Raw genomic sequence first — 18206 nt, 5'->3', positions numbered from 1 at the left:
CTTTGTTTAATTGCTAAGCTTATATTTTTTGTTTTCAAAATTTTTTTTATCATGTACTTGGAAAATGTAAACTTAAGTTATATGCTGTTGTCGAGAAAACTGCACTTTTTTGTTTGTTTTTTTTGTAATTAACTACAATTTTTTTTATTCGAAATTCACTTAACTATAACTATTTTTTTAATGTGATTACAAAGTACTTTCAAAAATGTTGACACTACTTAACTATTTTTAAGATACAAATTTTGCTGGAACATTTAATTTATATTCATGCTCAAAACTGTAAGAAAGAAAAGCTGAAAATGAAGGAAAAAAATTGCTTAGAATATTAATTGACTTATTTAAACATGGGAAATTATTAAATCTCTCATTCTTGTTTATATAAGCCAATTTAATATTTTAGCACAATTTGTTTAAATATTTTTTCTTTTAACATTACACTTTTTATGCCTAATTCAAGAAAGCTAGGAAATTATAAAATATTTGTGATTTCGTTAATTGTTTAAAATTCTTTTACTTTCTTCTAATGGGTAATGTAAATCGAGAGTTATGGAACAAAATATGTTCTACTGATAGTCTCTTAATAAGGTTTGCTCCTATCATATTCAAGAAATTAGTTATGTTTGATACTTGTTCCTTTACTGAAATAACGTTTTAAGTTGTTCACAAGAATCGTTGCTAACTAGTTCTTTTTTGGTACCTCACTACAGAACTTTTAAAATAAAAAAAAACCGACAACAGTAGTTTTGTTATTTGATTCTAGAAAAGTAAAGACGCAAAATACTGATAATAAAAAATTTACTTAATTTAGTTTTGACTTGATATGACTTTTAAAGGTAAAGTTATGATAAAACAAAGTCTAGGAAATTTATATTATCTGGCTAGAATCTAGAATTTGCTTGTCTTTTTTGCGCTTTAAAATAGAACTGTGCTAAAATGGAAAGAAACCTGGTTTTATGAAGTTTTCTTACCAAGCAAAATAAAAAAGTCACACTTTGAATGTCTCAGACTTCCGGCAAAGTTATCATTTTAAACTATATATATACCATCTTGCTGGTAGCCTTAGAACAGACAAATAACTTAAATATTTTTAAAATTATTAAACTTTTTTAAAAATCGCCAATTTCGCAACATTTTCCCAACCAGATGAAAATCATCAAAATCAATGACTTATTCTCATTTTTTGCAAATTTTGTAGAGCTCAGTTAATGCAGCTATAGAGTAAGTTTCTAAATATTAAAAATATTAGACCACAAACGCTTTTCATTTTCTGAAAACTGTGTCTTTTTTTCTTTATATTGACGTTTTGCGCCATTTTCAGAATAAACATAGAGGACTCTAACTAAAGATAGGCTGAATTTGATTTAGCTGTCATGAGTAACTGTTGCAAACTTACAGCAGTTATGAAAATAGCATTTTATTCACAGAAAATGAATAATTTTATTCGACTACAGAGCCTTAAAAAAAACAACCTATGTTATCTTATTTCCAACCATTTTATCTGTTTCAAGTTCATCTATTAAGAGGATTGAAATAGTTTCGTCGATTGTAATCAAATAAGACCAAAACGAAATTTACAAAGCTTATTGAATGTCCTCATATTAAAAAGGAAATGTCAAAATTCAAATGTGAGAGTAAAAGATAAAATGCTTTCTATTCGTCATTGATGGATAGAAACACACACTATTAAAGCTATTATGTCACATGGAAATGCTGCTCTAGAGGGTTATTAAAGCTATGCTGGTTGAGAATAAGTCAGCAATTGCTTTACAAACTGTTATCGAAGGTGTTAGTAATGCTGAAGGTTTATTTAAATTATCTGAAACAAAACAAATGATACTTTTAACCAGAAATGCTCACATAAGAATTAAAAGCAAAAACTTATAAAGAGTCTGAAGAAATGAAATCTAGTAAGAAAAAAAAGAGGACTTCACAGGAGATAGATATAAGAACTTAGAGTAAGGAAACAAATATCTGAACTTGATTTCTAGATAAAAGATTTGAAAAATTTTATTTTTCATTGTTATTCTAAAATATCCAGATTTTTTCTTTGTTAAAAATACATAATTATTACATTCTAGTTGGATTACATCAGAACAAAGATCATTCTGTAAGAGGATTATTTTATTAAATAATTTTATTATTTAATCTATTTCATATTTCTTTTTTTACAATCTATTAATAAACTACAATCTTAACTGGTGATTTCCAGTTTGCTTTTTCTTTTTTCAGGTAAAGAAAATTCGTGTTTAAAATTATTACTGTTTATCAATTAAATGTTTGTTTTAAGAAGTTTTTTTTTATTATTATAGAACATAAAGTAATAAAGTTTTGTATACAGGGTTATCTGATTCTACTGAGCTGTAAAAAATATTATACAATAGAAGCTTACAAAACGTACTAACTGACATTCTTCCATTTTAACTAGAATCCGTCGCTATGATGCGAATTGGAACTGCTCGGTTAAAAAATCGTTCTTTAATCTTACATTTACTTTGTTGTAACAGACAGAATCATTCTAAATCCAGAATGTCAAGTTCACAGGTCATAATACGAAGGCTTCGGAGTAACTACTTCGGGTCGAAACTAGAGTTTACGCCATTGTTTCAAATTCTAGATGTTGTATTTCTTTATTGTATGTCCCACAGTGGACTGATCGTAAAGACACGATTCCCAATAGAGCACGAAAGTCAAACTTCACTGGCTGCTGTCAGTAAGCGGGTGGGTGACTACTTTGATCAGCCTGAGTAGGGACTGAGGGTGCACGGTATCAGTCTTCGTTAATCTGTTCTACCGTAAAATGCTCAACTTCGAGCGCAGGTCATCGGGCGACCAAACCAGATGAGCTATCCCCTATGCAGAGGATCGAAATTGCGGTGGCATGCGTTCGGATCGTCCTCAGGGATGTTTCCCAGACCGTCACCAATGCCTTATTGTGCAGCTCTAGTGTGACGTAAATAAAGTACCTGACAACTTTATTGTAGTCATATTTGTTTATTATAATTTAACTTTCTCAGCATTTCGAAATTAACCTTGTAAAAAAAGAAGGAAAAACAGATTCCATCAGCAATCACATTTGGGGAGACATTGCTGCCTTCAATTTTAACTTAATGTGGTTCACTTATCTTTGAACAACGTTCAAGAAATATGAAAATCTGATTTGAAAAGCCTACAAAGAGAATACTCCATTACTTTAAGGAAATTAGGTTTCTAAATTCTACTCCGGATTTGCATATGTGAATTGTTCACATACAGTGAGAGTGTTTTTTAATTCAGTGAAATTAACCCTTTAGTTTGTCATGTTTCCTCAAAAAAAAAACAAAAAAACAGCAACAACTGAAGACTTTAAACTAGAGTGAAATAAGCAGCTATAAGCGTTGTTCGAAAATAAACAAACAAATAAAAATAAATAAATGAACATGAACTCCGAAACTATATTAATTCATATTGCAGTACTGTACAATACAGAATAAAAAAAAAGTTTAGGATGCTTTGAATTTGAATATAAAACATCAAAAAATTTTATTAGCTTTATCTTTAACTCAACTAGCTTTATCTTTTACTATAATGTATTCTCTTACTGCACTACGCACTGGTTAAAAAAATATTTAATGAGGGATAGAAGTGTATTCTCTATAATTCTTTAACAATGGGTTGCATTTCATCAAGAATACCAGTTGAAGATACCTCTAGACCAATTTTTCACGTAAGTCAGATTTTACTCCGAACTTTTATTTTAAAATATTGTAAATTCAATTACTATTTCAACCCAGTGTTATTTGTCAATCGTAATTTAGGTACTTTATATCATATATTTGTGAACAGCGATGTTATTCTAAAATTAAGGTCAATCCGTTTCAAACAGTATTTTTCCTATTTTTTTCGTTTATTAGCTATTAATTTCCAAATTTGAAATATATTTCCTCTTTCCATTTTAAAATTATCCTCATATAGGTAAAATTAATGTAAAAAATTCATGTTTTTTTTAATGGTAATTTTTTAATTTGATGCTAATCTTATTAGTATATTGATCGAAAAAATATTGAACCAAAAGGCATATGACAGTTTAAACTTCTTCTGAAATTTTTATTTTGAATTTGCAAATAAGATTTTCTTATCCTGATCTGAAGCAAAAAAGTTGCCAAGTCATGGCTGCAACCTGTGAGAAACTAAAAAGGAAAGAAAAAAAAAGCCACAAAAGGGAACTAATTTGAAGGTTATAAAGCTCACAAGCCACGTCCTGACAAACCTCTAAAAGGTGCAATATTTTTAAGAAGAAAAAAAAATTGCAAGTTTATAATCCATGTAATGCCTTGGCTATTGTAGTTGGCATGTCAAATCACAATATAGAATTATCCCTATATTACAAATGTGGGGTAAATAACTTAGTGGAAATCGATCCACAGCGAAAGCGATGTTTTAGGGGATATTTCCATATCAGAACTTCTTTGGTCAAGCTATTATCACCTCACCAAATCACTAAGAAAAAGTATATTTTAAAAGGTTATTTTCCTTGCTAATCTCCTCTCCCCTTCAAAAAAATCTACTGTTGTTTGCCAATCTTGGGAATGGTATCTTTTGAGTGAGCTCTTTTTTTTTTTTTTTTTTTTTTTTTNTTTTTTTTTTTTTTTTTTTTTTTTTTTTTTTTTTTTTTTTTTTTAAATTTTTTTTTTTAAGTTTCTTGCAGACCACTGCCCACTTGGCATATTTTTTGAAAGAGGCACCAATAAAGAAATCTTTCTAAGTACCATATCCCTTTCATATTTTTTTAAAACCAATTCAAATCTACTAAGTTAATTTTTTAAATTTGAAAAACAGGGAATGATAATGAAGGATCTTTGTTATTAGTGGCATACAACAAGTACTATTTTATGGCACTGGATTTTGTAGTTATAGCAGAAATCGCACCAATTGTTATAAAGGCAATTTATATGCACCTGCTCTTCCATTAGGAAGATTTCTGTATTGTAATGTGTGGTAGAATAATTACCAAGTCTTGACAACATCTGGGAAGCAGCCCTTGAAAAAATAAAGAAAAAATCTCAAAAAGTGCGAAAACAAAGAAAATTACAAAAAATTCTCAAAGGGTATCCACTCCCAGGCAAACCTCGGCATGTTTTTTTCCTTACGTTGCTCTTAAATTTTTAAGGAATTTATTTTAAGCTTTAGTGATTATAGTTGGTGCATCAGATCACTGTACAAAATGTCCCCCTTTGTAGTTTTTTCTGTAAATCCTTGAAAAATAACTCTGTCACCTTACATAAACCTACTGTCTATTAGTGATCAATTAGTTGATAAACAATTTCATATAAATCTTTTTCCTATTTACCAAATTCTAATCTGATAAAACTACCTACCTATGTACAAAATTTATTCTCCCTTTATTTTATTTTTTTAATTTTAATGCCTATTGATTAAATAGTTTTCAATATATTCTCTTAAATAAGCCAATTCTAATCCAATCTTTATGCATATGGCTTTAAGTATGCGGCTTATTTTTATTTTGAAGCTTTTATTATTTTTCTTCATAGGCTTTGGAATAATCATGAAAAAGTTTAACAATTGATAATCAATTTTCTTTTCAAATTAAATATTCTTTTGTTCTTAACTAATTACAACTTTAAAAAAGTATGTTTATTTATGTGGTAAATTTATTTCTTGTTATTATTGTCTTACTATTTTAAAGGTCTAAAAAAAATTGTATCCTAGGCTTGGAACATATAGATGAAGATGGTCACTGTATTAAGTCATGCTATATCCATGTCACAGAGACTTAACTAGTTACATTAAAAAATTTTTTTTTATTAATATAGTAACATTATTCCTCGTTATTATTGTCTTATTATTTTAAATTTCTAAAAAAAAAGTATGTTTATTTATGTGGTAAATTTATTTCTTGTTATTATTGTCTTACTATTTTAAAGTTCTAAAAAATAAGTTATGTCCTAGGTTTGGAACATTGATGAAGATGGTCACTATATTAAGTCATGCCATATCCAAGTCTCAGAGACTGAACTTATCTTACATCAAAGAGGAGAACAACCATTAGTTTGGCCCCTTCAAAGTCTAAGACGTTATGGGTTTGATACTGAACTATTTTCTTTTGAATGTGGTCACAGATGTGCTACAGGTCCAGGTATTTATGCATTTAAATGCAAACAAGCAGAAGCATTATTCAATGCATTGCAGGAGTGCCTTTTGGTTCCACGCACTGATAGTGAAGCTGTAAGCAATGGAAACGGTGATGAAACAGAACCTCATTCATCTTTGTTAGGGGACGTTGATAACAGTGACCCAGGAAATGCATTTTTACTGAAAGAGATTGTTAGACATGAAACAGCATTTGAGCCACAGCCAGGATCATCCGCAATAATAAATGGCCATATGTCTTTAGTAAGAGAGGCGATGCCTACTGCACCTATACCTACGCCAAGTTTACCATCCACACCACCAAAGAAAAAGAAGTTGTTTGCATATGCGCCTTGGTATGAATTCTTTTCTGACAAAAGTATGAAAGGCCTACCACCTTTGGGGTCATTCAACTCTAACAAGAAGTTCTTGCCTCGTTGCTGCATGATTGGAACATGCATTAATGCATCAAAGCAGCATTACATGAATGATAAAGTTCTTAGGAAAACAACATGTGGATCTTGTAGAACTTGCTCGTTGAACATGTGTGTGGTCAAAAAGAATTCTAGTACTGTTACTTATTCAGACAGGGCCAAACAGACTGATTATGGAAATGTGTTAGATCATGGAGGTCATCCTAAAAATTGTGTTCACTGCTGTTGTGATTTCAAACCTACTCAGAAAGTAAGCTGCTCTGCCGATGACTGCCCTTTGCATTTTAATAATTGTGTTGACCAAATCACAAATTATGCTCGACTTGATAGAAATAATCGACATTTGTATGCTGAGAAAATGAAGAAAGAAAAGCTTTACCAAATGCAGCAGGTACAGTTAAGGTTATTCAATGTTTGCTTAAATAGGCTGAAATTTCATCGCCACCCCCTAAAATAATTAGAAAATAAAAGATTTTTAAAATGTCCATTTAAAAAAGAATTCTCAAACTAATCTCCCAGCATTTTTTAAATAGAATTTAGATTTTACTTAAAAATTTTTTATTTTACAAGCAAAATAAAGAGACTAACATTTACAAACAATCATACTTCACATAGAGGTTTAGGCAATTATCGTAGTAGACAAATGTTTATTATCATTTTGTTTGTTTCATGTATAATATGTGCTATAAAACTGTTCAATGTCTTCATTATTAGGTATGAAAAAAATTTCACAGTTTAACTAAAACTTAATTTATTGAATATTAAAAATAAATTCAATTTTGCACAATTAAGAAAAATATCACATTATTTCTGTGTATTCCAGGATTTTATTGTAGGAAAACTTGAAATTTTTTATTTGATTTTAGTTACAGTTGCAGGAATAGACTTGGGTGTGCCTTGCTCCAAGTTTTTATAAGTGCACTCTGTCTGAGACTTTCTACAAAAAAATTAAAATTACTATGAAACATAAACGCTATAGTGAACGGATATTTGAATACTTATAATCATTAATTTTATTTTAATTTGAAAAAAATGAAAATATTAATAGTAATGAAAAGATAGAATTAAGGTACTAAAATTGAAATGAATTTTTTTTTTTAAATTATTTTTTTTTAAAATTAGAGGAGAAAAATAACTCACTATCTTATGAAAATTATATTCAAAGTTTAGTTGAAGGGTTATTATTATTTATCAAGTGAACTAAAAATATTTTATAAATAAAAAATATTTTGATTTTAATTCGGCTTGCTACTTTTTCTGACTAGTGCTCCTGAGGGGGTGTTATTTATGCTACTGTTAATTAAACTTGATATTCAGTGAATTAAATTTTTGCAGAAGTTGCATTTCATCATTATTTTTTTTATTTTTCTAGATTTATTTTCAAGCTGTATTAAAGCATATCAGTTTTAACAATTTAAAAAAGTTGCTGGAAAAATATAACTATTTGTTTTAAGTTTAAAATATTCTACATCAAAGTTAAAAATATATCTATTTATTCATTCTTTTTTTGTTATTGACTGTGTCCACAATGAATGAAACAAAATTTTATTTCTCAGAACTATTTCTTCGAACAAAGCTTAAGTGGAAGCCATAATGCGGGAGAAACATTTTGTTACAAATTCTCTTTTACCACCATAGATAATTTGAAATATTGAAAAAATAAGTTCCGACAAACCTAGAATAAGCCACGAAGTTTCAGTTGCTAAGAAAGAAAATACAGGATTGGATTGTTCATGTCAAAAACTGGTTATTGACTTGACAGCTGGTTATTGTCTGGTTATTGACTTGTTGAACAATGTCAAAAACTGTCAAAATCCTTTGGTAAGTTTCTTTTTTTGTCATTGGGGACATTTTATTAGATATTAAATGAGGCAAATTACTTTTATTATATACTATTATAATTATTATTAGATTATGTATCATATATAAAAAATATAGCTAAAATTTTGACTATATGACTATTTTTGACTATGAAATTATTGATTGGCTTTTCTAAAAACATGATACTCTTAATATTTTAAGATCAATATTATTTGCTATATTATACTATAACTATTCAGTTTATATTACAGATAATAAATATCAGTTAATTATTATCAATCTAAATATTGAGTTTAATTCTTTCCTAATTACATGTTAAGTACGTCTACATTCTAGTCTATGCAATTCAGCATCGATTGAAAGAATGGTTTAGAATTTTGATCGTATTCATACAAAACTGAAAAATGAATTTAGAGAACAGAGGATTTCAAAACTACTTTTTAAAATCATATGCATAGGGAAAAGGAGGAGTTAAAATGGGAATAAATGAAAATTGATTTTACATATAATGTATAAGATGATTATTAAATGTTTTTGTATTTTTATTTTCAATAATTAAAAAAAAAAAATAACTGATTGGATAAAATGCAATTTTACACATTTTATTTATAATCATTTTAAATTTTTGCTGCACCAAAGTGGGTTTTTTGACAGTAATTGTCAAAACAGAAAAGGAGTTTAATGTTCAACTAATTCAAGAACATAATTTATTGATCACTCGTAATTTTATTTGTTTATTTATTTATAAATACTTCATATTTATAATAACTAATAATCATTCTTATTTCAAAATCTTGGTTTTTTTACCATTGTCTAAAACTATGCGGAAAATAGTATTTTGACATGACAGTTAAATCCAGAACTGTCAGTTGTCAAAAATTTGCCAACCCTGAAAAAATATCAAAATCCAAACAAATTATCGGAAAAGAACTTCTCCATTACGGAATCCTAAGTTTTCTTCTCATAATTTATTCATTTTAACATTTTAAAAATTTCCTTTCTGTATATTTGAAATTTTATGGCTTACTCTAGGTTTGTCTGAACTCAGTTTTAATATACTTTAAACTAGTGATGGAGGTGAAAGAATTTGCAACGAAAAGTTTCTCCCGTAGTATGGCATCCTATTAATTGAACATAGTATGGAGATGATTGCCTATAATTTTAGGTTCTTTTTTTAAGAATGAAATAATTAATTTTACCTATACATTTTGGTCCTAATTGAAAAATAAATGTTGTTTTAATAATTTTTTATTCTTTTTTAGCCATATTCTCATTCTCATGTTTACACACACATTCCTACTCCTGTTCCTAAATGGCCAAAGACTAAAAGCATGTCCTGGAGATCTCTTCCTCAATTTGGAGCAACATCTTCCTTAAACCGACAACCTCGTAGATCAACATCACATTTTTATGCAAACATCTCAGATTCTTCGAAAGAGAAGTGTTCGACAGGCCCTAAAGGCAAATCTATTACAGAGTCAGATGCTAAAACAAGCTACCTTAAATTGGATTTGTCAGAGAAGCATGATTCTGATGGTAGCCTAGCTGTATTATCATCGCTGTCTAATTCGTCTAAAGGAAGTGACCCTGAAATGTATGCTAAAATTGATTTTGATAAAACAGATGCCTTAGCTCATGCAACTACTCAGATAACCACTGAGGATCGAAGCTTAAAACGTGCGAGGAAGTCTAAACAGACTTCTTCTGGTACACAAACTTAGACATTATGGTTTCAAAAAAATAAATAAATAACGATGAGTTCTATATGAATAAAGCTAAAACAACAGGAAAAAAGTACAAACTGTATTGCTTAAACAAAGAAGGAAAAAAACATGTGAAAAAAGAGCTGAAATTCGGAATAAATTGCAATCAAGTTATAATAAGCAATTTAGAAATTGACTTATAGGGTAGGTGATATGGAAAGAAGTTTAAACGAGACAGTTAAAAAAAGTGGGAAAGTTATGGTGAGGATAAAGTGAAAACTTAATATGTTATAAATCTGAACCAAAATTAGTTTTTCAAACATTTAGAAAAATTGGATATGAGGAAGGTTTATTTGCATTGTTAGAACCTTTCAAATTATGAAATGATTCCTAGAAATCTAAGTTAGTGGATGAAGAGATCAAAAGAAAACTCAAATCTGGGATTAGAAATCCTGTGATGTTGGGCATTGTAGCACCGAAACAATCCTATTACATTATATGTGACAGTGATTACGCTTTTTTCACATTATTTTAGCTTTATTCCTTTTATACTTGCTTGTGATAATCAATTTTATATTTGAGTTTATACTTTTTCGAAATTATTATTATTTTGATTGTTGACTAATTGTTATAACCAATTACAACAGCAGAGCTTAGTTTTTATTAAAACGTATGCTAAATGTTATTGAAAAAAATTAACTTTAAATACAGTACAAGTCTAATTATCTAGATGAAACTAGACAAAATTAGATCAAAATAATTGGCAAAAATATGTTAGTATTTAGAAAAATTAATTAAAGATATACAATTAAAAATAATCTTAATTCTATGAAAACAGTGCTGTTTACTTTTGGGCACAGTGCATTTTGTTGCTTTAAAGCAGAACAGAATATCATTGAGTCAGACTCTTTATCATTGAGTCATATATGCTAAAATAAGCTTTCTTAAATTAGGAGCTTCGTTAAAATATGCTATCTTAAACTAGATTTGTCAGAGAAGCATGTTTCTGATGGTAGTTTAGCTGCATTCTCCCCTTTTTCTAATTTCTCTAAAGGAAATGATCTAGAATTGTAACTTGAAATTGATTTTGATGATATGATTGCCATAGCTAGGTTACTCTCAGCTCTACTACAACTCTGTTAATTTCTACAATTTCTCTCAACTATTTAGATAACTATTTGGGATTGAAATGCTGAAAACGCTAAGCAGATGTTTAAAAACACTTTTTCAGTTGTACAAACTTATATTTCATGTTTTCTTTGTGAGCCTTAATTTCGAATTAGAGTCTGCAATTTTATGAAATTATTGCTTTTGCGATAGCATAATTGTTGCCTAATTGTGATTAACAACTTAGGAGTTTAGATCGGGGCATAAATTCCAGTTTTAAAGTGCTAGGCTGACAACATTTTTCCTTGCCACTATTTTAAAAAAAAATATAAACAAATTTAAAAATGTTAATAGATGTAGTATAAAGAACTTTTTGGTGACCAAAACTATAAAAGAATGTAGAAATTAAAAAACTTAAACAAGTTTATTGCCAAAAAAAACCCCACCGATATTAGTTTAAAAAAAGTTTCAATTGTTCCTGTCTGAGTCATGGTGACTCAGGAGGTAGAACACTTGGCTCCCAGTGATTTTCGAATCCTGACAATGTCTGGTTGAAACAAATTCCCCACCTGGCTCGCACCGACCACAGTACTGATGTAAAATATCATCAGTGGTAGAGGGATCATGGGTTAGAGCCCCCTTGCTGTCAGGCTAACCATGGAAGGTTTTCCTCTCCATGTAATGCAAACGGTTAGTTCTATCAAAAAGTCCTTCACAAAGACGAATTTCACTCAATATTTGATCGCAAAGTTCCCTTGTCTTCTTGATCAGGTTCAAAATTACAGTGCTTTGGAGTTGAACATTAGTAATTGTAAACTCAAAATTTGGGTCGGTTGTTCAACGATAGTTATAAAATAAAATATAAAAAATGATTCCCATTTAAATCATATAATTTTAAAAGTCATTTAAATGCAAAAAATATTAGAAACTTAAGACGCTATAAATATTCTCACACTTTTAACATTTTAGATTTGTATATCATTGCTTTTCGACACTTAAATACCATGTGTCAATTTTGGTCCTAGCATCAAACTCTGTTGGGGAAGGGGAAATTTTGAGCAAATCTTGAAGTGTCGCAGTCTTCAAAGAGTTTTTGTAAGTTGTTTCTAGTCTATTGTGACATCTGAAGCCTCTCTCACAGGAAGATGAGAATACTGGTTGAATAGTACAAAAATGTTATAATCTGGAGTATATTCGGAAATCTTGCTGAACATTCTTCACTGATAAACTTCTCCAGCATTTGACTCAATCCACTTTCTCGTTCATGAGGGAGATTTGTGTTTAAATACATTGATGATTTTTTTAAAAATCTCCTTTATCCCAAATTCAAGAATTTTTTCTTTGGATGGCCAGTCCAAGGTGTTAAAAATATGCAGCAATGTTAACATAGCTTTTGACACAGAGTTTCTGTGCTGCGCATCTTAGCTTATTTAATTAATCTTTTTCTTCAAATCTGAAACTATTGCTTCCCATTTTTAATATTTGTCAACTGAAAACCCACAACTCTTGGAAGAATTTGCTAGTTCGATTTTAAAATACAACATTTTGTAGGAAAATGACAAAACTTTCTCGCTGGCTCTAAATATTGTGACCAATAGCGAGCTAGCAAGTGGAAATTTCATGCCCTGGTAGAGATGCTTATAAAAAAATAAAGAAATAAATACATTGAATTGAGAAATAAAGTATAAATCTAAATATCTAGTCCAGTATTTCTCAACTTGGGGGTTACAAATTAAAATTAAAAGTGATAAATAAATAAAAAGCATTTGCGCAACAGCTTGCTATGAGCAATCGTTATAGAGATTCAGGCTCTTCACTTTCCTGACCAAATTTGGTTAGCATTATGCATGGGCCACTTTTATTTCCCATGCAAGCTGACACCTATTGATCTAAAGCTGGGTGAGTTTTAAGCTGCCACCGAGGATTAAACCCCAGTTCTCTACAATGACAGCTCAGTGCCTTTAACTTACTTCTGAGCCATTGGGGCTCAATAAATTAGTACCTTATAAGAAGAAAAGGCATTTTTTGAGACTCAAAACAAAATCATATATTTTAAAGGAATTATAGTACAAGTTATTGTGGCATTGCAGATTCTTTCATCCCCTACTTTATTTAATGGGATAATTGAATTTGTTTTCTGATTAAAAGTTTTCCATATGTTTCTCCATGATGATAAAAAAATCTCTACCTATTTTTTTACTATACAGTTTTTGGCAGAGAAGATCATGAAATATTCCTCTCTCTCTCACTCTCTTTTTTTAAAAACTTATTAGAGGACCAAAAAGGTTGCAAATCACTGATGTAGCCTTGATCAAGAGATCTTCAAACTACTTACTACTTATTATTTTTTACTTAATTATGCTGGTAGCTTAAGTTTTTTTTCCTTCCAACTATTTGTTTCTTATTTTGTAGGCAAATATTTTTTTCATATATTTTTATGCAAATATACGAAGTGATATGATATATTTTATTTTGAGTGATGTGATAAGTGATATAATATATTTTATTTCATACAGATATGAGAGTTAACACTCAGTTTGAATTTCCCTTCATTGTGATTTTCTTGAGATTTATTGTTAAAATTGATTTTGATGAATTTGATTTTGACACAAGACCAAAAAGGTTGCAAAACTCTGATGTAGTCTTGATCAAGTATCTTTAAACTATTAACTACTTATTATCTTTTATTTAATTATGCTGGTAGTTTAAGTTTTTTATAAAAAAAAAATATTTGTTTCTTATTTTGTAGGCAATTATATATTTCTTTTATTTTTATAAAATTATGAGAAGTGATATATTTTTTATTTTATACAGATATGAGAGTTAACACTCAGTTTGAATTTCCTTTCATTGTGATTTTCTTGTGATATGTTGTTTTTACTGCTTGCTTTGTAATATTATTTTTAGATTCTTTAATATCGGTAAATAGTGTAAGTTTAATTTTTTATTTTATTTATACTGTTAATCCTTTTTATCCATTTATGACAAAATAGTTTTATATGAAATGTCTTTTATTACATAGAATTTTTTTTTAAAATTTATATTGTAAATTTTATTGTATTAATAAAAAAAATGCTGTTCAAGTTATGCCAAATTAATTTAACTAGAAAATAGTTCAAAGGAATTATTTGAATATAAAACTTTTAACTATGAGTTGAACATTTTAATATAATAACATTTTAAGCTAAATTTTGCAATGGGAACTAGAAAATTTTACCCTGTTTAAAATTAAACACATATTATGGTTACTAAATTGAAATAATTATTTTTTTCTCTCACCCTTCATTTTGGAAACAAGCTTTAAGCACTGCTGAAAACTATTCAAATGCTGCTGAAAGTGTTTGTTCTTAACGTATCAGTTTTTGATTTATTAATGTACTTATTTATTAAAAAAGAAAATACATTCTTCTTCATTTGTTTATGTTATTGTTCTGCTGTTTGTTATAGGTGGCAAAACTCAGGAGTTATGTATATACATATTTAAAACAAAGTAAAAAATATCGAAATTTATTGAAAGTTTTTATGCAAAAAAAAATGTATCTTTAGATTTCTTCAGAAAAATGCCTGGAAAGGTAGTTTAAATGTCAGACAGAAATAAATTATTTAAGTTGATCATTTTTAAAATTTTATAAAATAAAAAGAAAAAACCCTTATAATACCAACTAGCATGAGCCTGTTCAAAAAATAGAATATATATATATATTTTTAAGTTACAATAAGAATTATAAATACAAATATAAATATTTATATAATAAATATAAATAGTTTTACTTGTTTATGACACAAATATAAATATTTTTATTATTTATTTATATTATTAATATATTCTTAAATTCAAAATGTTTTGTTTTCAGAATGCAAATTTATTTATTTCTTTTATCATTTTTTAGTAAAAGCATTTCAGTTGTCCCTCAACTTTTGTCCTAACCAGAATTATATCCATGTATTTAAAAACGAGTATTGATATCTATATTAAATTTTTTATTTTTAACGAAGGGAAATACACCTTAAATTTGATATATTTCATTTTGCATTTACAGCCTAAAAATTTCTTATTTTTTAATATAGACAAATAAGAGCAAAATTTAAAACTAACCTTAGTAAATTATCCATTATAATATTGATATTATATATATGATTATAATATATTCAAATTTTTAAATCGTAAGTAATTAATCATATATAACTAATCCTTACGATCGCATTGAAATGTACGTTTTAGAGCTTAATTTTATTTAGCAAGTTAGAAATCTCCTTGTTGAATTATAATTAGATATTTATGTATAATATTAAAATATAATAATATTCATGTATAATATTTAATATAATTTATGTATAATATAATTTATATATAATATATGTATACTATTAAATTATGTATAATATTAAAATATTAGGCATATTCTAACAATCTCTTTAGAAATGCTATAACTATAATGTGATTTTTTAAGCAATTTAATGCTATTGTATTTTTTGTTTTCAATTTATTTATACAATTTTGTGTAGCAGAGTAACATTTCTGGGTAAACCCTCTAACATAGCAGTAGGTACTGCTGATAATTGCAAAGTCTGCAGATTAATTTTCGTCTAAGTTTTATTAACAAATGTGAAAAAAAGTGCTGAAACTCTTTTTTAAAATAGTATTTCTAAACTTGTTTCTAATAAAAATTAAAAACCTGAATATAAAGGACACACTGTGGATGATAATAAAGATTTCTTTTCTTGCTTGATTACAGACATACCTGTATAGGTATCAATTCCATCTTTTTAGTATCATTGTGTAAATTAAATTTAAATTTAACATAAAGTTTTTATGTGTGAATTTTAAGGAGTGTACATTTGAAATTTTGCTACACATATGTTAGATACTGAATTTTTGCAATAATCTCTGTTTGAATGCATTGAGGTCTTAGACAAATTTATATAGTGCGTCTGATTCACTCCCTAAATTCTTCTACCAGGGTAATTTTAAAGAAAAGGAAATGCTCTATAAGTACTTAGGAAAGAAATCTATTTAAAAAGTATGTGATATATTTATATTTTTATAGTATCTAAGTGGTCCTCATGAGCTCGTTTAAATTTGAAAATATTATTTCATGTGTTTTTCCTTACACCACTTCTATCCAATAATATATTGTATTGCATTTTCAAAATCATTTTTTTTAATGTTATTAAAAAAATTGCATTAGGTAAATGAAATTAAACAAATAGTAATTTTTTTCCATTTTTTAAAAATAGAAAATATCATTTATAAAAAAGTGTTATAAAAAAATCTATTATGAAAACTATTATTTAGTGTGTATTTTATCTAGTTCTAGTTGAATAAAATAGTTGCAAGTAATTAAGCACAAATAAATCTAATAGCACTTAATCTAAAGAGTTAAATTTGAAAACATGGAAGATGTTCTAAAATTATTTTTAAACAAAATTTGTGGGCTAAATTCTCCCAATTATTTTCCTTTTTGCTTTTTAAAGTAATCTTGTGATTATTCTTAGGGAACTAGATTTATTTATGTTAAGATAGAATTAAATTTATTTCATTTAATGTGCTAGATTTATGTAAAATGATGTCATTGTTGTGATCATTTCAAATATGTATTTTATGCTGATGTTTCTTTATAATGTCAAGTTTCTGCAGCCAAAAAAAAAAAAAATTTATAATTGAAAAATTTAGTTTCCCCCCCTATTATTGTTTCAGTATTGAAATACTCTAAATGAAAGAATTAAGACATTTTTTTTCGTTATTTATTTACGTCTTATGTTTTTTCCTGTTTATTGTGATCTTTTGTGTTTTTAAATCATTTGACGAAGTATTATATTTATTTATATACACCCAAAAATTATTTATAAAAATATCTAGCAAATGCTTCATGAAGTCTAGATTCTATTCTAGATATTCTAGTCTAATTACCTTGTCGCATACTTGTTTGATGACAAGTATAACTCATGTTTGACAGGGATAATTTGAATTGTGGTTTATTGTTATTTTATAAATATGCTGATTGTGTATTGTATATGTATGTGTGTATTTTAAATCTGTGTTGTCATTAGATTAAAACAATTTTTATCGCTTTTCTTTTTTAAATTTAGATTTTATTTTTACTTCTTTGAAAGGCTGTGATAAACTTGTATATTCTAGTCATTTTTTAACTGAATCTGTAAATATATTTTACATATTTTAATCATGTGATTGAAAGCATTGAAAATATTTTTCACTCCTTTGAATTGCAAGACAATTACGGATAAAATATAAGGGCAGGAAAAAGCAGACAGTTTAATTGTAATTAATTTATTATTATTATTATGTATAATTTAATTAAAAGTAATTAATTATTATATGTTAGCTAGAAGGAATATCTTTTAAAGATATTTCAACTTTTCATTTAATGTTAATGAATATCAGCCTTTTCCATACAAATTTATTCTTTTTTACTTTTAGTTTTCTTATTTTGTTTTCGTTTCATTAAATTTATTTTTTAACTAACAATGCTTTTTAAGTATACTATTAACACTTAGTATTTTAATATTTAATAGATTTAAATTAATACTTGATATATATTGATTGCCTATTGTGAAAAATCATTTTCAAATTTTTGGAAAAATTGTGCCAAAACCTTTGTATTTTCTGTTGAATATTTCAGCTGTTACAATGTGCAAACATATATTTAAAAACATTTTATTTTCAAATTTTATTCATGATCTGTGGTATAATGTATCACTTGCTCATTAAATGAAGTTTTCTTTTTAAGATTATTATCTTTTTACTTATTGAATTATTTTATTATAGCATTATCTTACTATATGTTAGAAATCTTTTTGATCTTAAAATGGGGCGATTTTGGGCCATGCCTGTTTTATGCATTTAAATGCGCGTCTACTAACAGCTAAAATTAAGATAATAATTAAGATTTTTTTAAATCAGTCTTAGCAGTATGTTAGATCTTAAAACAGTTGTCATTTCTGCTATTATTGATCTGGGTTGGTTAAAAAAAATTGTCCTTTGATTAGTTTGATT

General features: G+C 27.5%; 1 protein-coding gene across 1 annotated transcript; it reads left to right on the top strand.

The window, feature by feature from the left end:
* Positions 1-3206: 3206 nt before the first annotated feature.
* Positions 3207-17939, top strand: LOC107445143 (uncharacterized). Its single transcript, XM_016059482.3, has 3 exons — positions 3207-3703; positions 5947-6951; positions 9644-17939. Exons 1-3 carry the CDS (start codon positions 3647-3649, stop codon positions 10100-10102), a joined length of 1521 nt encoding a protein of 506 aa, XP_015914968.1. The 5' UTR covers positions 3207-3646; the 3' UTR covers positions 10103-17939.
* The last annotated feature ends 267 nt before the right edge of the window (positions 17940-18206 follow it).

The sequence above is a fragment of the Parasteatoda tepidariorum genome, chromosome 4 (assembly GCF_043381705.1).
Source record: "Parasteatoda tepidariorum isolate YZ-2023 chromosome 4, CAS_Ptep_4.0, whole genome shotgun sequence".
Taxonomy (NCBI): Eukaryota; Metazoa; Arthropoda; class Arachnida; order Araneae; family Theridiidae; genus Parasteatoda; species Parasteatoda tepidariorum.
Note: the sequence above shows the minus strand (reverse complement) of the source record. Positions and strands in the feature narration are given on the sequence as shown.

What these genes read in the sequence shown, in the direction of transcription:
- LOC107445143 (XM_016059482.3), top strand. Translation starts at nt 3,647, where the DNA reads ATGGGTTGCATTTCATCAAGAATACCAGTTGAAGATACCTCTAGACCA. An exon ending in CCTCTAGACCAATTTTTCAC is followed by an intron (nt 3,704 to 5,946) that starts GTAAGTCAGATT and finishes GTTATGTCCTAG; the next exon opens with GTTTGGAACATTGATGAAGA. An exon ending in AGCTTTACCAAATGCAGCAG is followed by an intron (nt 6,952 to 9,643) that starts GTACAGTTAAGG and finishes ATTCTTTTTTAG; the next exon opens with CCATATTCTCATTCTCATGT.